The sequence below is a fragment of the Pollicipes pollicipes genome, unplaced genomic scaffold (assembly GCF_011947565.3).
Source record: "Pollicipes pollicipes isolate AB1234 unplaced genomic scaffold, Ppol_2.1 Scaffold_3447;HRSCAF=4054_pilon_pilon_pilon, whole genome shotgun sequence".
NCBI classification, from domain to species: domain Eukaryota; kingdom Metazoa; phylum Arthropoda; class Thecostraca; order Pollicipedomorpha; family Pollicipedidae; genus Pollicipes; species Pollicipes pollicipes.
Window position 1 is genome coordinate 7,128,533 of NW_023596297.1, and position 26,412 is coordinate 7,154,944.

At 54.7% G+C, this 26,412-nt stretch overlaps 1 protein-coding gene across 1 annotated transcript; it reads left to right on the top strand.

Annotated features, from left to right (window-relative positions):
* The first annotated feature begins 2,444 nt into the window (after positions 1–2,444).
* On the top strand, positions 2,445–8,022 carry LOC119091561 (uncharacterized). The gene is made up of 5 exons (XM_037214372.1): positions 2,445–2,684; positions 6,341–6,425; positions 6,775–6,986; positions 7,411–7,548; positions 8,005–8,022. The coding sequence occupies exons 1-5, from the start codon at positions 2,646–2,648 to the stop codon at positions 8,020–8,022; spliced, it is 492 nt and encodes a 163-aa protein (XP_037070267.1). The 5' UTR covers positions 2,445–2,645.
* Positions 8,023–26,412: the final 18,390 nt, after the last annotated feature.

The following is a 26,412-nucleotide window of genomic DNA, read 5'->3' on the forward strand; positions in this document are numbered from 1 at the left end:
GGCTTTTGATCTTTTTGGAAGGCATATAATCAAAAATGAAGCCATTGTAGTCCAAGATCGGGAAAGTATAGAGGCGGAGGAGGACTGCGTCTGTCGGCGCCTACCCCGTCCTGCTTGCATTTCATTATGTTCAGTCGTTGAACCCAGTCGCAAACGCTTCTTAAGGTCGGAAAATGAAATTGAGAGTAGGACGATGATATGATGTCATGCCAAAGTATTTAACACTGTGAACAAGGGGATATTTCAGTAAGGCTTGATGGAAATCACACGTTAAGCATTATTTCGCCTAGAAAGAATGATGACTGCAGCTGCCTTCGACGGGACAATCTGCAATCTCCAACGTGTTATCATGCGTGGGTATCATTTATAATTAGTTGAACAAAATGCGGCGCCTGGTCGACATTAGCTGCGCATACCACACAGCTCTCGGTCGGCCGAATGTAGAGAATATCGAAGACGTAAGAAACATTACTAATATTATTGGAAAATATATGGAGTGGGCTGGAGATAGGACACTGTCCGGAGAAGAACTTGATCTTAAGTATTTCCCCCGTGCGGTGCGGGACTTGCTTGTCGCTATCGGCCGGCACTGTGCGTACAAGCGGAAGAGAGCGCAGCCCGGTTGCCCCCGGGCTCGGGACGGTTGGTTCGGAGATCTGTCGCCAGGTGGCCGTCACCCGGACCGTCGGCTCCGCCGGCACAGGAGACGCGGCCGGCGCTGGGTAGCGGAACAATCGCACCAGGCATCCTAGGTGCCGCAATCGAGTGCTGCGCATGCGCAAGGAAGCGAATGTTCCATCCCAGGGCGAGCACGATGTGGGAAGCGATGAACGGTCTTTCGAGGCACTCCGCACCGCGGCTTCTCTGGGGTAGGTTCTTTGGAACGGACCAAAGAGGGTGGGACTCTGCGGCCTTTTTTGGGAGGATTCCTTCATGGATTTTAATATCTGCATTCTATGTATTTTCACTTAAAATGCGTGTCCACAACTGTCGGTTAACTGTATTTCAAGGCGAGCGTCAGTGATTGGCGTAGAGAAAGTAACCTGATCAATACGAGTAATGTTTGTTCCAGTAGTGTGATAAACAGGTGCACTAAGCTAAACCTTTACCATCCTAGTGCGCTGTGCCCGGGTTGCCCTGCCATGAACACCAGACGAACTCTTCCGGGTCCGCACACCCATACCGTGTGGAAGGCGGAGCAAGTGTGCATTAATCTGAACCTCAATGCATAAAGGTGGTCAATGAGTGCAATGTGACATTTCGCAGAAACGGCTTGGCGCGGCGCGCTGACCACGACGCTAAAGCATAACAGAATCCTGCGCCGTCGATGAAGAATAGGTATTTCCGCAACACTCAGAACTTATCAGTCCTGATCAGCTAGAAAGTTGTTAACAAATCGGTGAGTCGGCTGCGAACTCTAATTTCATGCGACTTCATGAGGAGGACGCTTTAATCCACCCTGTCGAAAGTAGCTTTTGAATCAAGGAAGGGTGCTGCCGTGCCTGATTTAGTGTGAAATCTGAGCTAAATTGAATCAGTGATGTGAACCAGTTGTCCGCCGCGGAGAGGGACAGGACGGAAGTCGTTCTGAAAAGGTGAAAGGAGGTGACTCGACTCTAGGAGCACCCTGGTGCGACTGATAGCAGCGTCCGTCGATGTTGGTCGATGCTCGTTACAACATCGCGGTAAAGGGCCGCGGGGAATGGTTTAGAAATGACAAAATAACAAGCTACGATTTTTTAAAAGGCGACCTTACATAGCTCTTGAATTCAAGTGCAAACGCACACTGCGTACAAAAAACGACCTCTGGACAATCAAATGATTCGGAAAGAGCAACCAAAAAGATTTTACGCTCCATGTAAAGAGAGTGTTCAATTTTGAGTGCAGTTTTGAGGTGAGAAAGCCGCCTCGAAGATCATTCGGTGCCGTTCACAGCCCTATTTTACTGAAAGCATAAGCCTCTCTGGTTTCTGAGCTACACCAGGCATCCATGACGCCATTCAGGCGTAATCAAATCCCGTCATTTCATTGGCCATGCCGCAAACAAGGCCAAGAAAAACACCGTTGTGGAGTTGTTCATACCCGACATTCGTGAGCAAAATTTCCAGACATAACGGTCGTCAATTGCTATGGTCAATTGGCTCTTAATCAATGTTGGGCAAGGTACGACGATGACGCAATCAAACAATGACGTATCAGGAAGGGTATCAACTAAATATGAAGGTTGCATTTTCCAGAGCAGTCCTTTCGAGGATTCAAACATATCACTGATTCTTAGCCAGCGAACTTATGTCACTATATCCACTGTTTGTTTCAATATCTTCAAATGTGAAAATTCCAAGGCGGACTAGCAAAACACGACAAAATGCGTTAAGGCGGCCAAGCAAAACCTGGACCTTGGGGATTTGGAAAACTAGTTTGCGCTTTTTGTGGCGCGGTTGCGGAAAAGGAAAGCTGTGAAGGTGCCAACGCGTTCGTGCGTGGTGTGAACTTGTCAGTTCATTCGAGTGCGTGTGGGCTTGTGATAAAGCGGTTGCGGGATATTGCGCGCACTCTCGAAGGAAAATGCTGTTCTAGCACAATAAGGTTCCAGATTCTTTGGAGTATGCCTTTGAAGCGTTCTGCAAGCTTACACAAATACCACAATGTCGGACGGCTTTTTTGGGTTTGATGCATCCCACGTGGTAAGCAGATGCTTGGTATGTTTCACGCATTCAGTGCTTGACTTCACCAGTTAACTAGGGCACTTTCTAATATGGTATTTGCAATGGTGTGTAATGCCTGTAATCATACATGTGACTGCAGCTGGTTATCCTGGACATGTGTGGTAGCTGAGCCTGTCCACTGCTCTGAGAACATTGCAGGAATAACTGCACCATATTCATACTTTAAATCTGATTGGCCAATATAAGGGCATAGGGACAAGGATGCCAGTGTTTCAAGAAATAGGCTGTTTTAGTGATGTCTCATTTTTAGCATCATTGCCCATACATTGTCATGTTTTTGGGTGAAAATTTAGCTCAATTTACCTGAAATGAGTTGTGCTTGCATGTGCACCATGTGCATCACATCAAGGTTAAGAAGAAGTCCAGTGCAGTGGATGGATTTTCATGGAGCATGAGTCAAGGAAGTGATTGTTGTTCTGCATGTGTGACTTAAATGATCAGGAACTTCCATAGCTCTGGAGTCAATTTTTTCAACCTAAATTCTGTTAACTGGGGCTTTAAGATGCATAGGTAGGCACTGCATGATTATTGACAGTGGTGTACTCTAAAGTTGAATCACAGCTTATAATGAAAACAGAAGTTTGTTCAGGCAGCTCTCATCCAAGTTATTTTTTGAATAGAGTGATTCCTTGTGAGCAGAAAATGTGCTTGAGAACTGTGTTTCTATTGCTGACCATGGGGTAACTCTTACATACCTTTGAGTGGGGTGGTGGTTTGATTACCCTCAGAATGTGAACTGTGGTCATATTCATATGGGGTCTAGAGAACAAATCCCTCTTGTCTGGGCCAGTTTATCAATATGTCAGGTAACACATGAACACCATGTTTCCACTCACCCTCCATGCTGAACCAAGCAGCCATAATGCATGCAGGCACTTCTTGTATGACAATTTGCTGGCTTCAGATTGGCTGGTTGCCTGTCTGTGCACTCTTATTGTGTGTTCTTCCCAGTTTAGTGGCTTCAGCACATATTGCACTGCATGATATTTCTTGTCCTAGATTATTGGCCACAGGTTCTTAATCAGGGCCTGATCTGAGCTATGGGGAGCCATATGTCCTTTACCCAAAATGTAGGGAAAGCTTGCTTGGCACTACTCTTGTGTTTTCTTTGTTTGATGAGCTGGAGTACCATCCCCATGAAAGATTGCTTGTAACATGTCACTGCATGGCAAATTTCTCCATCTTCGTCAGGGCCTTGATGTAGCAGCCAGCTGTGATGGTCTGGCCTTGGGGTGATGTGCTAGTAAGCCAGCTCAGGGTACATCATCATCCTCTAATTGTGGCCTTTTTTGACTGCTTAGCGGTCATAGGGGTAGGATGTTTTAGGTGTGCTTTGCCTATAATGAATAATATTGTGAGCTGTTCATGTCAAAGAACTCAAAACACGACTGTTGGTGAAGCAAACAAGCCTACAGGTCCTTGATAGCCTAGTCTTGGAACACTTGGCTCCAGGTGCTATGAGCCAAGGCACCTGGAGCACCCTGACTCCAGGTGTAATTCCAGCCTTACACCTGTGCAACTCTGTCAGTCTTGGCTTGAGTTGTGACTACATGAGCTGTATCATGTACTTCTGGAGAGTGTGCTAGTTCCTTTGGCAGTCTATAGCCATCAGCTTTCTGACCAGTGTTCTCTCAACTGCCTCTTTAGGATGGACTTCAACTGGGTCACAGAAAGGTCCATGTCTGGTGGTGCGGACATCGACGCCCAGCTATCCAGCCCTGGTCATCCCTCCATGCTCCATGTCGAACGTGATGATGCTTGCCCTCAGACCATCCTGAGCACCGCATCTATGCGCGCTGGGTACCGATCTGGGACCGACCCCCTATGGCTGTCCCCAGGCACTGGCCATGTGGCCCAGCAGGTCTGCATGGCCAGTTTATCCATGGCCATGACCTGTGGTGGGGTTCTGATAAAGTTTCCTTCTGTTTTGATGGCCTCGGGCTATTGAGTCTATGGGGGCGGTAAGACATGAAATAAGGAACACCCTGAATAGCGACAGACATCAAATCAATTCATTCTACTTTTTGCCCACATTTGGACTCCCACATTTTTTGTAGAACATCTGATGCACTTGCCTGGGATATCCCAGGCTACTATCCCGGTGGATGGTGTTTGCTCACGAAGGATGGGCTCAGTGTTTTCCATCAAGCTTATATTAATTATAAAGAGTCAGTAAAAACCAGCAAGCAGAAAATACTTCCACTGTGCCAGCATGGTGCTACACTTTGCTACACGACATAGTAAAAGCTAGCTTTAGACCATGGGTGCACCATGTCAAGATCATGTCACTGCTGCTTCAATCCTGGCTGTTCAGTTGCACTGCAGCTTAGCTTGGTGTCATTGGCAAAGAGTCTGGTGCCACTCGCTGCTCCCCGGCAGATTGTTGATGAAGATCTTGGTACCAGTACCAGGAGCTGCTTGCTCAGACTTTTATCTAGTGACGACCACCGTTGGGTTTTGCCCAGCTAGAAAGGGCTTGATCCATTGCAAAAGATATCACTGAATGCCCATGGCATGCAGTTTCTCGAAAGACGCTGGCGCATACCACAGTCAAAGGCGTTTTTCAGTCGAGGTATGCCATGCCTAAATGAAGCCCATTCTCGTTCAGCAGACTGCAATCGTCCGTGGTCGATAGCAGCTCCGCGATACCCAGACGTCTTAACAGATGCACGTGGGGGGCTGTATTGTGGGAATACCGGGCGCGTGGTGCGCTATCCTCAGGTATGACATAGTCGGGATAACCGGAAAGGTTTAAGTATCTTACCACAATTTTAATAAGAGGCGAGCTAAAGGAACTCGTTATATGCACGCCCCCTTGTGTGGGCGCTGAACGCGGATGTGGCGTTTATAATGTGTGCAGTAAAAGCACGGGGAGGCGGGGCCCGATTGGAAGGTTTTGCAATTGGAGTTTGGCTGAAGACGGATAGGACGGTGTTGGGGGATGTCAGTGAGAAAATCCTCTGGGATGGTTTGTTGGATGATATAAAATGTTGTGGCATTTGCGTGTCCGACGCTTCTTGCTTGGTATGGATCATTTTTGTGTGGTTTGTGCACGGAGAGCCTCGTGTGTCCATTCTTTCTATTATGAAATCCGGAGTACACATTTTATCACGGTTGAATTCCCCGATAAAGTGTCGCCAACACGTGATATGACCAATCCAGTCGGCGTGTCCCGAAGCCCAAATAATCATCATTATGGAACCCTCTCAGCGTGGAAGTCCATGCCCATACATCTGATGACCATCCATGTGGCGTTTTCGTGTCGAAGCGTGCCAACATTCCGAGATGGCTAACTCTCGGGACGGTACAAACTCTGCGGATTTACCAATGCATTATGGCATGAATCCTCGGGTAGAGGAACGCTTTTGACAAAGGAAACTTTCACCAGCGGCGCTCCTCAATGACTGACTGTCTTCACCGCTGCTGCTGTAAACCTGCGTCGTCTGCAGCATGCTGTATCCTCTCACAGTCCGCCATGACCCGGCCGAGAGCACTCGCTGGGCGTGCTGGGGTGTCGGTGGGACGAACTGACTGTGCCGTCTTCTTAGTTGAAGTCTCCGCTCGCCGCCACTGAGCCTGCTGTGTGCCAGCTGACGCTCCTCCCGTCGCTTCAGCTTGATGATGGTCTGGAGCCGCCGGACGTGGACGATCGGGACGAAGATGACCGCTTCAACAGCGAGACCTTCGGTGCCGACGCCGGTGGGTGGCGAACGGGGCCCGCGGCCGCAACAGCGCGCTGGTCTGCCCGTCATTCGCAACCTGCATAGGACATGGGCGTGGTATTGTCGAAACTCACACGTCATATAGGGAAAAACACAAAGCGTTCCTTTTCTGCGAGGTCCATCTTCTGTGGCGCCTGGCCTTCACTACATATAAGTTTATCAAATACCCATTGGACTGTCGATCCGTTGCGTGCTATGCACTGTCGTACGCTCAGTGGCGTCTTCAGTCGGCCTCTCCTGGCTATCGCATGCGCACGTTCGGCCTGGTGGTGCGCCGCGCCAGCGCCTGCCAGCCCCTGACGCCGCCCGTGCCTTGCTGACCCCAGGCGAGTGGGAGGAGGACGACCACGCGAAGATCGCCGCGTGCCTGGAGCGCGAGCGGTCGGCGCTGCAGGGCCGGGAGCCGCCGCTGGCCGCCGACATCGAGCGCGGCCTCTCCCAGCTGGTGACCGACGACGAGCTGGATGACCCGTGCATCATGTCTGTGCGCCGCAGCCGCGGCTCGGCCGGCGGCGTTGCCATACCGCGCCCGCCGCAGGTGAGGGTCGCGCCGCGGCAGCTGGCGCCGACCAAAAGTGCTGTCCCTGTACCGTACCCGCTCGAGGTCGAGTAGGTCAGGAAAGCTGGGGCCGATGAAAAGCTTTGTGTGTTCTCATACCGCCCCGACCGCGAGACGGTTGAGCTAGGGTTCGCCCATGTCTACGCCACCATTCCGTTCCCCTTGGGGTATGGGGGCCAAAGTCCACTGGAGCTGGTAGTGCCGGGGACGTCACGCGCTCGAGGTCGGTGCCAGCTGGCTCAGAATGGGTAGAGACGGATGTTGGCGTGTAGAGGGCTTCGATACTTCTGTGGATCCGTGGTGTGGTAGAGGAAGTGCCGTACGGTCTGGGGTCTGGTATGAAGACACTTACATGTCACCGAGAGCGAGGCGTTGTCTGACCCGCCGTGTTCCGCCCGGGCAGTTCGGGCGCGCCCGCTCGCCGCCGCTGTCGTCGCTGCTCGAGTCGGACGTGTCCGGCTCACCGTCCACCACCTCCATCTGGTCGACGACGCCCACGCGCCCGGCCGGCGCCTTCGACGACCCGGCCATAATGTCGGTGGTGGGCCGGCCGCGGGCGCCGCCGCCGCCGCCGGCCGCGCCGCCCAAGGTGCGCACGGTGGAGGAGCTGGAGCATGACCTGCTGTCGCGGCCGGGCCCGCCGCCGCCGCCGCCCGGCTTCGGCGGAGGCCTGGCGCGCCGGCCGCCGCCGGGCCCGCTGCCGCCGCCGCCCGACCTCAGCCGACCGCCGCCGATGCGGCTGCCGCGGCCGGCGGCGCCCGGCGACACCTTCCGCATGCCGGACACGCACGTGCCGCCGCCCAGCGTCACCGTCCTGCTGCCGCCGCAGCTGATGGCCAGAGGTGAGCCGGCCGTCCACGGGCGGGGCCAGGCCCGGCGGAGATGGCTCAGCTGGATGGGGGGAGGGGGGGGGGGGGAAGGGTCGAACTTCAAGCCAGGCCGCGCAAGTTGTGTGATGTGTGTCTGTGTGTGTTGTCTGACGCCGTCTGACCGACAGACCGGGCCAACCGTGTGATGTGTGTCTGGGTGTGTTGTCTGACGCCGTGTGGCCGCCAGACCGGACCGGCTGTGCGTGATATGTGTCTGTGTGTGTGTTGTCTGACGCCGTGTGGCCGCCAGACCGGACCGGCCGTGTGATGTGTGTCTGTGTGTGTGTTGTCTGACGCCGTGTGGCCGCCAGACCGGGCCGGCCGTGTGTGATGTGTGTCTGTGTGTGTTGTCTGACGCCGTCTGGTCACCAGACCGGGCCGGCCGTGTGTGATGTGTGTCTGCGTGTGTTCTCTGACGCTGTGTGGCCGCCAGACCGGGCCGGCCGTGCGGCGGGCGGGCCGCGGCCACCGGCGGCCGGCCGGGGCGGTGGGCAGCAGCAGCAGGCGTGGCGCCAGGACCGCGAGCGGCGCCAGCACGACCCTTACGCCGGCTTGATGACGGCCCGCGAGCGGCAGTGGCTGCTCAACATTCAGCGCATGCAGATCAAGGGCAACACCGACTACTATTTCCGGGTTAGTCAGCGGCGGTGGCGCCACTGACAGCCGCGCCATGGCGAGCTTTGCCGACCTATTGCCCCCCTCCCCTCCCCTCCCTCCCCCAGAAGGCAGTATTTGTACAACCGTGTTGAACGGGTTTTGGGTATAAATCCAGGTTTAAAAAAGTTTTTAGTGAAGTGCTAGGCTTCCTTGATGGATACAGGCAAGCGTAATCAGCCATCAGTCAGGCACCTGCTGCTGCCTATGGAATTGGCAATGCTGTTGCGGGGCCTGTAAGCCACGGACAATGTTGCTTTTTGTATTGCTTCCATGACATGTTTGTATATGTAAGGTCATTTTATTTTTCATTGTATACGATTTTTGTCCCGGACATTACACCGGACGACGAAGGAAATGCCACGTGTTGTATCTTCAGCATTCTCTTCAAAACATATCAAGATCATTAGATGAATAAGATTCAACAGTTACGCTCAGTGTTGGTTTATAAAAAGGTGACAGAATACAGTTTTGTAGATTGGTGAATTCTTGTGGTGACCGTTATGTTACGATAAGGCTAAGTATGCATATCTGGGACTAAAGTAAGGGATCTTGATGTTAGCCATGAAAAAAACAAAACAGAAGGGATTAATATGATTGCATATTTCTTACAGCTTCGTTTTGGCAGGAATACTACTATAGGTTTGCGTATAGGTGCTCGAAGTAAGAACAAGGTCGGCGGCTGATGCGGCTTGGGGAGCACTTACATTGCGGGCCGAGTGTGGGCTTTTCAAATTTGGGTGCGGGGCGGGTGCGGATGTTCCAGACTTCAAAAGTGGCAGGTTTAATGCATGAGAGTCCGATGGCTATACACGAGACCTGGGAACATCCGAACCAGACTGATGCAAGTATGGTCCCGAGCGGTTTTGATTTTTGTTCAGGGGGAGGGATACACTGAAATATTACTTCTCTTATACCCGTGGTCGTGTTTTTCTCATTTTACTGAGGTTCTCTACACTGATCGCTGCTCTCTCAGTCAGTGACCTCGTCAGTGCCGATGCTCCCGGCGTCGACAGTCGTGCTCGAACTCGTGTTCCCCTCCCCCATCTCCCCACCCCCACCCACCACCTGCGCCGTCACCGGCGATCGCCACTGACCAGACGCCGGCGCGGCCTGACCGGGATCTTTGTCTCCCCCTCCCCTCCCTCCACTTCAGCCAAGCGTGTACGTAGTGAGCCCTGGTGATAAATGTGTTGTCAGACACAGTGTTTCGTGTCGTATTTACTGATTGATTTGCTTCGAGGGCAATGCGTTTTTGGATACTCAAGAATAACTACTAATAATATTGTGAGGTCATTGCTTCTGTTTTGAGTTTGGCGACGCGCCGGATGGCGCTAGGTTCGGTGAGGCTGGGTGCCTCCGGGTACCGCCGCTGACCCCGTGCCGTCCGTTCGGCAGCACTTCAACTCGCGCCAGCTGAGCCAGGGTCGGCGGGACTCGCGCGGCGGCCGCGGCCAGCGCGACGACAAGCACACCGACCACCGCAACTACAAGCCGCCGCAGATGGAGAACTCGCTCGGCAAACTGCAGGTCAGGCCCGGCGTGGCGGTGACCCGGCCCGGCGGGCTGTCGGGGCGGAGGTGACCTAGCCTGGCGGGCTGTCGGCGCGGTGGTGACCGGACCCGGCGGGCTGTTTGAGCTCAGAGCTTGTTTTACTGGGGATGGGGGAAATTGAGGGTGGAATTCGCCTCAGCCAAAGGTGCCATGAACAGTGAGATGTATTCATCAGAGCCCCGATTGGGACCGAAGTAAGTGGACGGTTTAATCCAGCCACCAATGGGAGCCCGAACATACTGAAAAGAGTGCAAAGATGAGCCCTCAGTCGTGCGTAAAAGCTATAGTTTCCACCAAAAATCTTGAATTCAGACACATTTATAATATGCCCAGCCGGGATAGTTGCCTACTCCGCCCTCCTCCCTCCCTCCACTCTAGCCAAGTGTGTGCTTAGTGAGCCCTGGTAGTGTATGCGTTATCATACAAGTGGGTGTAGCGTATCGTAGTTAAGGGCAGATTGAAGTATAGTGGCACACTCTGCCTCTGTTTTGAGTTTGGGGACACGCTTGGTCGCAGAAACTGTTTCATTGTCACTTCCTGCTTGCTCACTGATTACTCCTGTTATCTCTCTTACCTAGTGCTATGTGCTGTTCCCTCCGCGCGTTCGTGACCACCTGGACTCCACCTCTTAATACCTCTTAATGACCACTGGGGCGTCACCTCATCTGACCGAGGTGGTGCGGCAGCTCTTCTGGTCATCGCAATCCAGCCCGAGTTGGCCGCCTCGCCGGCTGGCCCCCCGCAGACATGTGCGTAATCTGCTGCCGTCGCCGCCAGGTGGCCAGTGTTACAGCGCCGCGCAAGATCATCGACCTGCAGGTGATCAACCAGGAGTCGGCGGACGGCGCGCGCGACCACAAGGAGGCCAAGCGAGACCGGCAGACCCTGCTGCTGATCGAACAGGTAGCGATGTCGGCGCGGCGACACCACGGGGAGCTGCTGCCGTACTGCTGGGAGGGCAGCAATCACCTGAGGCATCGGTGACTTATCGAGGCCGTGTGAATTAGGATTTATGTTGCCCAGAATGGAATTGTTTATGCCCTGAATTAGTGCTGTCACAGTCATGTTTCCTGTAGCGTCCTTACATGCTCAAATGTTCTCATCTTCCATGTATTACGCTTTTCTGGGGCATCCAAAGCTTAAATGGACAAATCACATGTGGTATGCTCGGTTACTTGGTTGATGTGGCGTGGAATCCGGCTATGCGTGCCGTAGCTGAAGCAACGCCCAATGGCAATGTCTCCGCTTCGTAGCTGTATGATACTGAGCCGTTGGTACGTCGGACAGCTGCACCAGCGGTCAGTGACGGTTGTTCGTGTGCTGCAGCTGTACCAGCAAGTGATGCTGGTGGAGCGGGCTGACCGGCGGGCGTCGGGCGCGGCCAGCGTCGACTCGGAGCCGGAGGAGGCGGCGCCGCCGCCGGCCAGCCCGGAGCAGATGCGCGCCGCCGCCACCGGCCGGCTGTGGGCCGCGCTCAGCCGCGAGCCGCAGCTCGTGCAGATCCTCGGAATCAGGAAAGGCAAGGTGAGCAGGCGTGGGCTGGTGACCGCCGCCACCGGCCGGCTGTGGGCCGCGCTCAGCCGCGAGCCGCAGCTCGTGCAGATCCTCGGAATCAGGAAAGGCAAGGTGAGCAGGCGTGGGCTGGTGACCGCCGCCACCGGCCGGCTGTGGGCCGCGCTCAGCCGCGAGCCGCAGCTCGTGCAGATCCTCGGAATCAGGAAAGGCAAGGTGAGCAGGCGTGGGCTGGTGACCGCCGCCACCGGCCGGCTGTGGGCCGCGCTCAGCCGCGAGCCGCAGCTCGTGCGGATCCTCGGAATCAGGAAAGGCAAGGTGAGCAGGCGTGGGCTGGTGACCGCCGTCACCGGCCGGCTGTGGGCCGCGCTCAGCCGCGAGCCGCAGCTCGTGCAGATCCTCGGAATCAGGAAAGGCAAGGTGAGCAGGCGTGGGCTGGTGACCGCCGCCACCGGCCGGCTGTGGGCCGCGCTCAGCCGCGAGCCGCAGCTCGTGCAGATCCTCGGAATCAGGAAAGGCAAGGTGAGCAGGCGTGGGCTGGTGACCGCCGCCACCGGCCGGCTGTGGGCCGCGCTCAGCCGCGAGCCGCAGCTGGTGCAGATCCTCGGAATCAGGAAAGGCAAGGTGAGCAGGCGTAGGCTCGCGACCGACGGAACGTGGGCTGGGCTGCCTGGTGTTGTCGGGAAGGGACGGGGCGTGGGGGCCTGGTGTTGTCGGGAGGGGACGGAGCTTGGGGGCCTGGTGTTGTCGGGAAGGGAGAGGGCCCGGGTGTTGGTTTTTGCGGTGAGAGACGCTGTGTGGAGGCCTCCCAGTGTGTAGGAATGCGCCGGGTGCAAGGGGCCGGTGTGAAGCCGGTGGTTTGTGGCGTAACTAAGCGTACTGGTCCGCGCGCTTTTGTTCCTCGAAATAGCGGCAATCTGTGCAGATGACGTATAGCCTCGACTGCACTGCGGAGCGCTGATACTCGACCGGTGCCTGGGGGCGCGGGGTGCCCATCCCCTTCGGTGCGCCCCTTAGCTCTGTAACCATCCAACTGACCGGCGCCTGATCTGAGTGATGGACCTTGCTCTCGTGCGAGTTTACGGATGTTTCCCTGAGTCACTGCGGCAGCATGCGTCCTAGTACGGTGGATGTGTTTTGCTGTGCGGAGTTGTAGACTGGAGGCTTCCGTGCGTGACGTTGCGGCGCGTGTCCGCCCCAGGCGCTCGTGCTACGCTGCATCCCGGTGTTGAGCAGCCAGCAGTACTACCAGATCGCTACCACCCTGCTCAAACACCTGGTCACCGTGCTGCACAAGGACAAGCTGGACAACATGCTGCACAAGTTCCACGTCTGCCTGCAGATGGTGGGTTGCGCGCGGATGGCGACGGGTGACGCTGCCGTCTCGTCCGCGACGTGTTGCCGACACCTGGCCGCGGGTGTTCTGAGGTCCCCCGCACAAAAGCGTGCTCGTCTTTGATGTGTTCAGCTAGCTTTGTGTGGCTGGGGGTGCTCGGTCCCATGGGTCGTTTTTTCCGTGGCTATTGTTGAGGCCCCGTACCGATGCCCGAGCGGGTTGCTGGATGGATGAGTGATGCTGTTGGGTTGCACGTGCCCTGGCTCTCAGCCGAGTTCCGCCGCTCCGACCATCCGTCTTCGCGCCGTCGGGAATGAGACAGTCGGGGGGGGGGGGGGGGGACGAGGGATGGCATGAAGGCATACGCAGCGTCCGGGCGTGGTCAGTGCTGACCGTGTGGGAAGGAAAGCCTTCGAAGACCGCTAAAACGGTCCTCTCAAAGCGTTACCGGCCGTGGACATGTGCAGTACCGATTACAGATCTGTTAGTAAAACACTGTGGCGGAGGATGGTAAGGCGAGTATGTTACCACAGCTGTTTTTGCCTTTCACATCTGTCTTGGCTTCTGGTAAGTTTCGTACCAGATCGCTCTTCGGCGGGTTAAGGAAGTATCGGAGCAGAAGTGAGCGGACGCGAGTTGTGTCTGTGTGAGAGATGCGAGAATGGTGTGAATTGTTTCTCAAGACCCCATCTTCGGACTCGATATTATTCTAATACAGCACAATTACGCGTTTGACAAGGTTGCCAGCATTGTCCAAAGCTGCTTAGCAACTTGTCGACGTGCTGGATCTTTCTCTTCATCATGGTAAATCTTGATCTGCCGACTGTGCCGTGTGGCGCGCATCCACTGCTTCAGTTACATGTCTTCATACCTCGATTCATCGGTAACGAAAGCTGTCGTATTGGCTCACACTGCCCATGGGACCGAGTGCGACGAAATCCAGTAACCACAATAGGAATTCCCACGCGGCGTTGGACAGTGTAGCCCCACAGTGTGTTGCCGGACTGGTTGATCATACCAGCGTGTCGTCCCAAGCCCCTGCGATAGTCGAACACTAGCGGCACCAGACGGTCGGACCTGGCGAGCGTGCGCTGTGCGGTGACGTGCGACGGACCCCGGCCGCCTCCAGGTGATCAGCAACAGCGACCTGGACCAGATCACCGAGCTGACCGAGGCTCTGACCGCCTCCAGCGACCTCGACTCGGCCACGCCCGGCAAGACGCCGCTCCAGATCATCGCCAGCTCGCCGGTAGGTGGCGCTGCCGGCGACGCGGGCAGGCCGCGGCGGGCGCCAGGCACCAGCGCCGCCCAGGCGTCCACGGCACTCTGTGGCGCCGCCGCGCCTAACCGTCAGCTCCGCAGCCTGGTGTCGCTTATTTCCTGCTGCCGTGGCATGTGACACCTCATACAGGAACCCACTGTGCACCCAGCACGAGCATCATGTGGCACTGCTGCCCTGCTACCGACGGTGGGCAGCGCCGGCTCCCTGCGTGACCCGCGGTTATACGAGCGCCCTCGCCGTGGTAGCGCTGCCCTGGCCGCGTGAGTCAGCGCGCCGTCCAGCCGTACTGACTGCTGGCTGCTGACTGCTGACTGCTGACTGCTCACGGCCGGTCGTCTCGCCGGCAGTTCGGCGTGTCGGCGGCGGTGCTCCTGCTGCTGCGCGGGGACCAACTGGTGCAGCAGGCGACGGCCGCTGGCGGCAACGGCGGCGCAGCCGGCCGCTGGCGCCGTCTGTACGCGGGCCTGGTACGCTGCCTGGCCGGCATGCCGACGCTGGCGGCGCCGCTGGAGCCGCTGCCGGCCGGCCTGCTCGCCCGGCACCTGGCCGAGCCGCGGCTCGCCTCGCGCCTCGCCGCCGAGCCGGCCGCCGCCCACTGAGCGCCCGGCCGGCTGCCCGGCGCCACGGTCACAGCGCCGGCCGCGCGCAGGCGCGTCGGCCGAGAGGCGTCCGGCTCCGCCTGGTGCCGGTTCGGATTTGTTACCGAGTGTTTTATATAGGCGCGAGGCAGCGGAGCCGGTGCTCTCCGGTGAGCTTACCGGACCAGCCGCCGGCCCCCGCCGCCCCGCTCGCTTGTGGAAATTCTGCGACCGCTCGGCGTCGTGCTGTCAGCTAGCCTTCCGTTTCAGTTCCGTCGGGCCGCCGCCGTCGCCGCCGGCACCCGCGGTCTCCGGGCCGTGGAGCCGGCGGCGGCAGCGGCGGCGCCCACTCCGCCCCGCGTCCGTGGGCCATGGGGATCATGGCCTGGGCTGTATTGGTTTGGCTCCTGACGGCTGTCATTGGTTTAGGCCGTACGCGGACATTTGGCAATAAAGAACGCGCTGGATGACGGCACGCGTGTGTGGGGGGTGGTCCCGGCCCGCCCCCAGCGCTCCGGCGTCGCCGGAGCACGTGGGCGGACTCGGGGGCGTGACGGCCCTCCGGCGGACGCTGGCGTCAGCGGAGTACGTCCGGGACTGGTGTCCAGTAATAGACGCGGGCGGAACACGGCGGGCCGGACAAGGAGCGAGTTCCGGGAGCTGCACGTTGTTAGCGCGCGTCGCAGCGGGGAAAAACAGCGGAATAAGCCCAACTACCCCCGTTTTTATAGTCGGCGGTGTACGACCAAATGCGAGTCATGCTCTACATTCAGCGTTTGCACTAAAAATGGTGTTACATTTACCCCTATCGTGGTCACCCGATTAGCAAGACATCTGACCGCATGCCATTCATCGGGCGAACGGAGCGGCTCGGGGACCGCTACAGTGGCAAGACACTGGAGGTACTTTCCAGTAAGCGCATGATTAAAGAACAGCGATTTCACGAAATCCGTGCGGGCAATACGATGGTCGCGATACCGCACATTAACGCAGTTTTGCCCGCAATTCTGAAGAAGGAAAGTGACGAATGCCATCGCACACGTTGATCGTAATCTTGAAGTAACCGAGCGCGACCTATCTACACATGCCTATGGTAAAAGATTTCACAGCACTCCTGCGTACTCTCATACACCCTCAGCTCTGCTCCTAGTTCTCTCGCGTGATGAGGGGCGGCCGTGATGTGCCGCACTTTCGTGTGTGCTAGAGCTGGTTCCGTTCCCGCGGCCGCCCAATACACTTCCAACACAGACTGATCTGACCTGCTGGCGCTCATGTCACCCCCTCCCGTGCTGCTCTAACAGTAACAGACACCATACATGCTACACACATACATACATACACGCGTACTTCGGCAGGGCATTTGGTTCAAAGCTCAGCCGTGCCATTCAGTCTCACGACCTTGGTCAGCAGTGCGGATTGCCGTTGTCCGCGCCCAGACGGCAGCGCCGCTGGTCAGGCGGTCCGCGCCCGGCCCGCGTGACAGGACGGGCTGCTCCCTGTCTCGTCTGGCGCGGCCGCCGCCAGCCAATCGCGGACAGGTGGACGCCGAAGTCGCCAGTAATGCACGGTACTGGAGTTGGCACGGGCAAGATAATAATAAACGCGAGTGTCGGTGTGACGTCAGTGATGTCTAAGCATGAGCCCGATGAGCGGAATGGAGCCCGACGGCAGACGGCTTTGGAAACCCATTAAGAATGCTGCAGATTATTACGAGGCTTACCGGTGCATACACGTTTTTTATACTTTTCTCAGCAGGCAAGGAGATTTAACCGAGGTCAGTGCATGCACTGATTCACAAATCGCACAGATTAAAAGCGGACAGGAAGTGAAACTGACCGGCATTTGTCGTCTCAGGCGCCGCAGCTTTAACGGATTCGATCGACTTGTTGCGAAAGCTGCACGGAACTGTAATCATTGCCCGCCAATGTACAAGCCTATCACCAGTGTGATGGGCTGGCTATACCGGGTATGGTCGTTCCAGTTGGAACTGTTACGGTCGAGGACACGGATCGAGCGAGCCTAGCGTCAACTGACCCGGATGTTGCCTAGGTTCAGCGGCCTAGCTAAGCCCCGCCCAGCTTGGGACGCTTTTGACGAACTCTTGCCTTTGCCACCTCTGATTACGGCGGCATGAAGATTTTAGCGACAAGTAGAAAAATTCCTGGAAAACTGCGCCGTAATTTTATCATTGTACTGCAATACAGCCTGTTTGATCACGTGGCTGGTTTCGCAACTTTGCAATGTCTCCTCAATTTTACCTCCCCATTCGATCAGCAGGGAAATACATATCCTTCAAGTTACGAGAAAAGGCTGAATAACGCTTAGGATAACGTAAACACTAAGGATAAGTGCAGCTCCGCTTGCTAAGCCCATAAAAAGGGTACACTACCGTGCGCTGATGCATTCCTTTCGTGCGATTTTTCCAAACGCGAAGGGCTGCATTCACGTGCGCTTAGGCAACATCTGCACGATTGTAATGGCTACGTCTGGTGTTACATGGCTCGTCCCACGCCACAAAATGCGTCTTACAGGCATCACGTCTCTGTTCACAAGTGACGAAAGACTACCTCGGTATGTGGGCTCGCTCGTAACCATGGTTCATGTGTGACGTACAGTCCACCAGAACATCTTGGACTATGTCACTGGTGCAATTTATTCTGCGTCAGTGGTCTTCACGCAATGGTTCGTCAACGAAGCTCGGACTCCCAATTTATTTCAGAATGTTCGCTTTTGCTTCAGTTTGTACAGCAATGTAAAGCACAAACCTTAAAAAGACCGTTGGCATGGTGATCGGCAGCATAAGACTGTCGTGGCGAAATCAAAGGCCGAAGTCCAATGCTTTACATACGTTATACGTAAACTTCCATGGTGCGCATAAAACGAACTACACCCGGACCTATTGTAACCGTGGTCGCCCCCATCGGCTGAATTCACAAATTAAGTCCTTTCCCTGCGTCTGAATTGAAGTCAGCTCAAAGTTCTGTCTGTCGATTTGTTGTCGTTTGGTCGCGATCGAAAATGCGACAAGCCCCATGCACCGTGAGTCGGAGTCGGAGCGATCCCCCTGAGTAGATCTGTCTTTGATGGTGAATCCTGATGAGAACGTTTGCCTGCAATACTGGGTTTGAGATAAGACGTCAATTTGAATAACGTTTCATGTCGGCCCTGTAAGCCCTTCAATGCGTTATGTTTATCATGAGGATTGACCTTAAATCCTGGTGCGCCCGTCCCGCTCAACAATTTCCAGGAAGTTTCCCTCTGTATATCCTCTTATAAAGGTATCGGTTTTTCATTCCCTAATCCTTACATCTTCCGAAAAAGAACAAACATTGATCCCCGCCCGGGAGCAGAGCTCTTGCTTCCGGATAGCCCGGTAGTTCATAAATCTTACTTTTCCCAATCAACTTGCAAAATTGAAAAGGATGGTTAGCTTTCGGCAATGCTATCACAGTCTGTTTGAGTTTGATTTAGTGGTGACTGGTGATATAAATGCTGGCTGTGTTCATTGCGCTTGTAGCCGCTGTGAAGGGCAAACTAACACCTTTGTGGCACAACATGCATAGTGTACCGGAAATTGCATGAAAGTGCGGAAGTTTCTGAAATGGTTAGGACGCAGGTACCAAAGATTAGTCGCCAATCCGTGACAGCCCTACAGCTCTAGGCAATATTCGCGCACCATTCCACGCACATAAGTGGGGACGGTCGTCGGTAAGGCTTGTTTTCGGCTTGAACAAGATCACGGAGTAATGGAGATTAAGATATGCTTCCGAGGTAGCGGCATATGTCTGTTTGTGTATTATCTAGACCATCTCGGCGCCTGCTATGGTGCATGGTAGCTTTCTCTACGAGAAAACAGGGCTGCAGTGCATTACTTTAGCTGTTAGCTATCCGTGCCTAACATGCTGATTAACGCAGTCAGATTATGACAGCTCCGTCAAGTTGCGGCGTCAACATACCCTGTAATCCATTTCCGTGAATTTTACGGCGCCATTCTAAACCTGAATATCAATGAGTTTTGCGGGAGGAAATAGTATAGCATCTGCTGTCGGATAGAAATTCCAAATATAAAGCTGAATCCCTGACACTGAACCATCACTAAGTATGCCATAACGCGGCCACCCCTGTCTATCTGAGGCCCAGTCCCCCCTTCCCCTCCCCTCGCATTTATATTTCCCCGGTCGATCAATATCGCTCCCTCGCGCCGTCTGCGTCACCAATCAGCGCGCATTATCATCTCACCGCAGATATCGGCCAGCGCCGCGGAGCTGAAATATCTCTGCAACACTTGCTGGCGGTGACGCTGAAGGAGCCTGTATACGTGCAGCATACACCCGGCTTCCAGTGCGTAGCCTCCGCAGGGGCAGAATGATTGGACGTTTGGACGCATGGACTGGATTGGGATGATTAGGATGATTAGGATTAGGATTAGGATTGGGATGATTGGGATGACTAGATGTCCAGCTGCTGGCACCGCCTCCCGCCACGCTGGCCGGGCCTGGAGCGCCGTCCGGTCACGACCGTCGAGCAGAGCCCTCCTGTCCATCACAGCACCGGTCTAACGGGTGCAGTCTCCTGCTGCTGACCTCCAGCACGTCAGTCGCTCCCGTCGTGACCCGGAACTGGGCGCAGGGTCGACTGCCTGCGGCTCGCGCCGTCGGGTTCCGCGCTGCCCCGTCCGTTTCGCCCGTCTGACTCCCTACGATTTCGTCATCGACCGCATGCTACTCTTAGCCGTCAACTGGTTGTCTGACTCCAAAATGTCTGCCCGCTATGCCAGCATTACACCATGAACATCCGTGTGCAGAGAATTCGAATTTCAGACCATGGCACCATTGCCATTTTTGTCAGCATAAAATAAGCATGCGAGTGCCTAGCAAATTATGCATGCAACTGCGTAATTCCACTTCCCCGCTATTTTAACAAGATCCTACCTCCTTGAGGCCTATTCAGGCCATTCACGGCACTTTATTATTCTAAATGTTCAGTTTCGTGCGCCACTGGGCTTTCGGGTCAGGGATAGATGGGAATGTAGTGCGGTAGCAACTGCTTTCCTGTATCGTTGGCTCGATTGAAGGCATTTTGTCAGCACTCAGCACCGACCATTATTTGCCTGACGTTTCTCTCTTGATAAGAACTGTCCACATCCTGGCATCGACAATTATATCTAGGACTTCATGTTATGCCTCAAACGCTCGTAAACGCGATAAAGTTTTATGGAAGGTCTCGTTGGGCTAAATCTGAACAATTTCGTGTCAATCTTGGATATATGGGGGAAATTTGCGCTTATATATTATGGTGATCTTGTCCTCTTTATTCTGTTCGCTCACTGTGCGTGCATCTGTGCTCATTCTGCGTTTCCTTGCACCCTGTCACAGGCATCTTGGTTGCATTAAAGCCGACGCTCTGAATAACCTGACCCAGTCTAGCGTTCGGCATGTCAAGGCCACCAGCGGCACCGACCAATGAGACGGAGGTCAAACGCTCCGCCCGCGCCGACCACCCATAGATCTCGACTTGCCCCAGACTTCCTCGCCTTTCAGCATGTCTAGACAATGGCAGACTTCAGGTAGATCGTTCAGACTTCAGTCTTTTGCTTCGTCAGGCAGACGGTATGGATTGTGTCATCACTCGGTACTCGGTGATATCCCTCCAAACACTAGCAGTTGGGCACGGCTCGTAACGGTATAGCGACCGTTTTCAACGTATCGGTAGAGGTCCTCCGCCATCTTCAGCGGCCTTGTGTTGGAGTGGGGAGGCGATATGGGGACGTCAACGCTTGCAGAGCCCTAAAACAAGTCAAGGTCGAAGGAATCAGGCGCTTAAGCCAAGCAGGTGCTTAAGCACGCGCCTACATATATTAGGCGCGTGCTTAAGCACCTGCTTGGCTTAAGCGCCTGATTCCTTCGACCTTGACTTGTTTTAGGGCTCTGCAAGCGTTGACGTCCCCATATCGCCTCCCCACTCCAACACAAGGCCGCTGAAGATGGCGGAGGACCTCTACCGATACGTTGAAAACGGTCGCTATACCGTTACGAGCCGTGCCCAACTGCTAGTGTTTGGAGGGATATCACCGAGTACCGAGTGATGACACAATCCATACCGTCTGCCTGACGAAGCAAAAGACTGAAGTCTGAACGATCTACCTGAAGTCTGCCATTGTCTAGACATGCTGAAAGGCGAGGAAGTCTGGGGCAAGTCGAGATCTATGGGTGGTCGGCGCGGGCGGAGCGTTTGACCTCCGTCTCATTGGTCGGTGCCGCTGCTGGTGGCCTTGACATGCCGAACGCTAGACTGGGTCAGGTTATTTCAGAGCGTCGGCTTTAATGCAACCAAGATGCCTGTGACAGGGTGCAAGGAAACGCAGAATGAGCACAGATGCACGCACAGTGAGCGAACAGAATAGAGGACAAGATCTACCACCATAATATATAAGCGCAAATTTCCCCATATATCCAAGATTGACACGAAATTGTTCAGATTTAGCCCAACGAGACCTTCCATAAAACTTTATCAGCGTTTACGAGCGTTTGAGGCATAACATGAAGTCCTAGATATAATTGTCGATGCCAGGATGTGGACAGTTCTTATCAAGAGAGAAACGTCAGGCAAATAATGGTCGGTGCTGAGTGCTGACAAAATGCCTTCAATCGAGCCAACGATACAGGAAAGCAGTTGCTACCGCACTACATTCCCATCTATCCCTGACCCGAAAGCCCAGTGGCGCACGAAACTGAACATTTAGAATAATAAAGTGCCGTGAATGGCCTGAATAGGCCTCAAGGAGGTAGGATCTTGTTAAAATAGCGGGGAAGTGGAATTACGCAGTTGCATGCATAATTTGCTAGGCACTCGCATGCTTATTTTATGCTGACAAAAATGGCAATGGTGCCATGGTCTGAAATTCGAATTCTCTGCACACGGATGTTCATGGTGTAATGCTGGCATAGCGGGCAGACATTTTGGAGTCAGACAACCAGTTGACGGCTAAGAGTAGCATGCGGTCGATGACGAAATCGTAGGGAGTCAGACGGGCGAAACGGACGGGGCAGCGCGGAACCCGACGGCGCGAGCCGCAGGCAGTCGACCCTGCGCCCAGTTCCGGGTCACGACGGGAGCGACTGACGTGCTGGAGGTCAGCAGCAGGAGACTGCACCCGTTAGACCGGTGCTGTGATGGACAGGAGGGCTCTGCTCGACGGTCGTGACCGGACGGCGCTCCAGGCCCGGCCAGCGTGGCGGGAGGCGGTGCCAGCAGCTGGACATCTAGTCATCCCAATCATCCCAATCCTAATCCTAATCCTAATCATCCTAATCATCCCAATCCATCCATGCTCCAAACGTCCAATCATTCTGCCCCTGCGGAGGCTACGCACTGGAAGCCGGGTGTATGCTGCACGTATACAGGCTCCTTCAGCGTCACCGCCAGCAAGTGTTGCAGAGATATTTCAGCTCCGCGGCGCTGGCCGATATCTGCGGTGAGATGATAATGCGCGCTGATTGGTGACGCAGACGGCGCGAGGGAGCGATATTGATCGACCGGGGAAATATAAATGCGAGGGGAGGGGAAGGGGGACTGGGCCTCAGATAGACAGGGGTGGCCGCGTTATGGCATACTTAGTGATGGTTCAGTGTCAGGGATTCAGCTTTATATTTGGAATTTCTATCCGACAGCAGATGCTATACTATTTCCTCCCGCAAAACTCATTGATATTCAGGTTTAGAATGGCGCCGTAAAATTCACGGAAATGGATTACAGGGTATGTTGACGCCGCAACTTGACGGAGCTGTCATAATCTGACTGCGTTAATCAGCATGTTAGGCACGGATAGCTAACAGCTAAAGTAATGCACTGCAGCCCTGTTTTCTCGTAGAGAAAGCTACCATGCACCATAGCAGGCGCCGAGATGGTCTAGATAATACACAAACAGACATATGCCGCTACCTCGGAAGCATATCTTAATCTCCATTACTCCGTGATCTTGTTCAAGCCGAAAACAAGCCTTACCGACGACGTCCCCACTTATGTGCGTGGAATGGTGCGCGAATATTGCCTAGAGCTGTAGGGCTGTCACGGATTGGCGACTAATCTTTGGTACCTGCGTCCTAACCATTTCAGAAACTTCCGCACTTTCATGCAATTTCCGGTACACTATGCATGTTGTGCCACAAAGGTGTTAGTTTGCCCTTCACAGCGGCTACAAGCGCAATGAACACAGCCAGCATTTATATCACCAGTCACCACTAAATCAAACTCAAACAGACTGTGATAGCATTGCCGAAAGCTAACCATCCTTTTCAATTTTGCAAGTTGATTGGGAAAAGTAAGATTTATGAACTACCGGGCTATCCGGAAGCAAGAGCTCTGCTCCCGGGCGGGGATCAATGTTTGTTCTTTTTCGGAAGATGTAAGGATTAGGGAATGAAAAACCGATACCTTTATAAGAGGATATACAGAGGGAAACTTCCTGGAAATTGTTGAGCGGGACGGGCGCACCAGGATTTAAGGTCAATCCTCATGATAAACATAACGCATTGAAGGGCTTACAGGGCCGACATGAAACGTTATTCAAATTGACGTCTTATCTCAAACCCAGTATTGCAGGCAAACGTTCTCATCAGGATTCACCATCAAAGACTATCTCTCAGGGGGATCGCTCCGACTCCGACTCACGGTGCATGGGGCTTGTCGCATTTTCGATCGCGACCAAACGACAACAAATCGACAGACAGAACTTTGAGCTGACTTCAATTCAGACGCAGGGGAAAGGACTTAATTTGTGAATTCAGCCGATGGGGGCGACCACGGTTACAATAGGTCCGGGTGTAGTTCGTTTTATGCGCACCATGGAAGTTTACGTATAACGTATGTAAAGCATTGGACTTCGGCCTTTGATTTCGCCACGACAGTCTTATGCTGCCGATCACCATGCCAACGGTCTTTTTAAGGTTTGTGCTTTACATTGCTGTACAAACTGAAGCAAAAGCGAACATTCTGAAATAAATTGGGAGTCCGAGCTTCGTTGACGAACCATTGCGTGAAGACCACTGACGCAGAATAAATTGCACCAGTGACATAGTCCAAGATGTTCTGGTGGACTGTACGTCACACATGAACCATGGTTACGAGCGAGCCCACATACCGAGGTAGTCTTTCGTCACTTGTGAACAGAGACGTGATGCCTGTAAGACGCATTTTGTGGCGTGGGACGAGCCATGTAACACCAGACGTAGCCATTACAATCGTGCAGATGTTGCCTAAGCGCACGTGAATGCAGCCCTTCGCGTTTGGAAAAATCGCACGAAAGGAATGCATCAGCGCACGGTAGTGTACCCTTTTTATGGGCTTAGCAAGCGGAGCTGCACTTATCCTTAGTGTTTACGTTATCCTAAGCGTTATTCAGCCTTTTCTCGTAACTTGAAGGATATGTATTTCCCTGCTGATCGAATGGGGAGGTAAAATTGAGGAGACATTGCAAAGTTGCGAAACCAGCCACGTGATCAAACAGGCTGTATTGCAGTACAATGATAAAATTACGGCGCAGTTTTCCAGGAATTTTTCTACTTGTCGCTAAAATCTTCATGCCGCCGTAATCAGAGGTGGCAAAGGCAAGAGTTCGTCAAAAGCGTCCCAAGCTGGGCGGGGCTTAGCTAGGCCGCTGAACCTAGGCAACATCCGGGTCAGTTGACGCTAGGCTCGCTCGATCCGTGTCCTCGACCGTAACAGTTCCAACTGGAACGACCATACCCGGTATAGCCAGCCCATCACACTGGTGATAGGCTTGTACATTGGCGGGCAATGATTACAGTTCCGTGCAGCTTTCGCAACAAGTCGATCGAATCCGTTAAAGCTGCGGCGCCTGAGACGACAAATGCCGGTCAGTTTCACTTCCTGTCCGCTTTTAATCTGTGCGATTTGTGAATCAGTGCATGCACTGACCTCGGTTAAATCTCCTTGCCTGCTGAGAAAAGTATAAAAAACGTGTATGCACCGGTAAGCCTCGTAATAATCTGCAGCATTCTTAATGGGTTTCCAAAGCCGTCTGCCGTCGGGCTCCATTCCGCTCATCGGGCTCATGCTTAGACATCACTGACGTCACACCGACACTCGCGTTTATTATCTTGCCCGTGCCAACTCCAGTACCGTGCATTACTGGCGACTTCGGCGTCCACCTGTCCGCGATTGGCTGGCGGCGGCCGCGCCAGACGAGACAGGGAGCAGCCCGTCCTGTCACGCGGGCCGGGCGCGGACCGCCTGACCAGCGGCGCTGCCGTCTGGGCGCGGACAACGGCAATCCGCACTGCTGACCAAGGTCGTGAGACTGAATGGCACGGCTGAGCTTTGAACCAAATGCCCTGCCGAAGTACGCGTGTATGTATGTATGTGTGTAGCATGTATGGTGTCTGTTACTGTTAGAGCAGCACGGGAGGGGGTGACATGAGCGCCAGCAGGTCAGATCAGTCTGTGTTGGAAGTGTATTGGGCGGCCGCGGGAACGGAACCAGCTCTAGCACACACGAAAGTGCGGCACATCACGGCCGCCCCTCATCACGCGAGAGAACTAGGAGCAGAGCTGAGGGTGTATGAGAGTACGCAGGAGTGCTGTGAAATCTTTTACCATAGGCATGTGTAGATAGGTCGCGCTCGGTTACTTCAAGATTACGATCAACGTGTGCGATGGCATTCGTCACTTTCCTTCTTCAGAATTGCGGGCAAAACTGCGTTAATGTGCGGTATCGCGACCATCGTATTGCCCGCACGGATTTCGTGAAATCGCTGTTCTTTAATCATGCGCTTACTGGAAAGTACCTCCAGTGTCTTGCCACTGTAGCGGTCCCCGAGCCGCTCCGTTCGCCCGATGAATGGCATGCGGTCAGATGTCTTGCTAATCGGGTGACCACGATAGGGGTAAATGTAACACCATTTTTAGTGCAAACGCTGAATGTAGAGCATGACTCGCATTTGGTCGTACACCGCCGACTATAAAAACGGGGGTAGTTGGGCTTATTCCGCTGTTTTTCCCCGCTGCGACGCGCGCTAACAACGTGCAGCTCCCGGAACTCGCTCCTTGTCCGGCCCGCCGTGTTCCGCCCGCGTCTATTACTGGACACCAGTCCCGGACGTACTCCGCTGACGCCAGCGTCCGCCGGAGGGCCGTCACGCCCCCGAGTCCGCCCACGTGCTCCGGCGACGCCGGAGCGCTGGGGGCGGGCCGGGACCACCCCCCACACACGCGTGCCGTCATCCAGCGCGTTCTTTATTGCCAAATGTCCGCGTACGGCCTAAACCAATGACAGCCGTCAGGAGCCAAACCAATACAGCCCAGGCCATGATCCCCATGGCCCACGGACGCGGGGCGGAGTGGGCGCCGCCGCTGCCGCCGCCGGCTCCACGGCCCGGAGACCGCGGGTGCCGGCGGCGACGGCGGCGGCCCGACGGAACTGAAACGGAAGGCTAGCTGACAGCACGACGCCGAGCGGTCGCAGAATTTCCACAAGCGAGCGGGGCGGCGGGGGCCGGCGGCTGGTCCGGTAAGCTCACCGGAGAGCACCGGCTCCGCTGCCTCGCGCCTATATAAAACACTCGGTAACAAATCCGAACCGGCACCAGGCGGAGCCGGACGC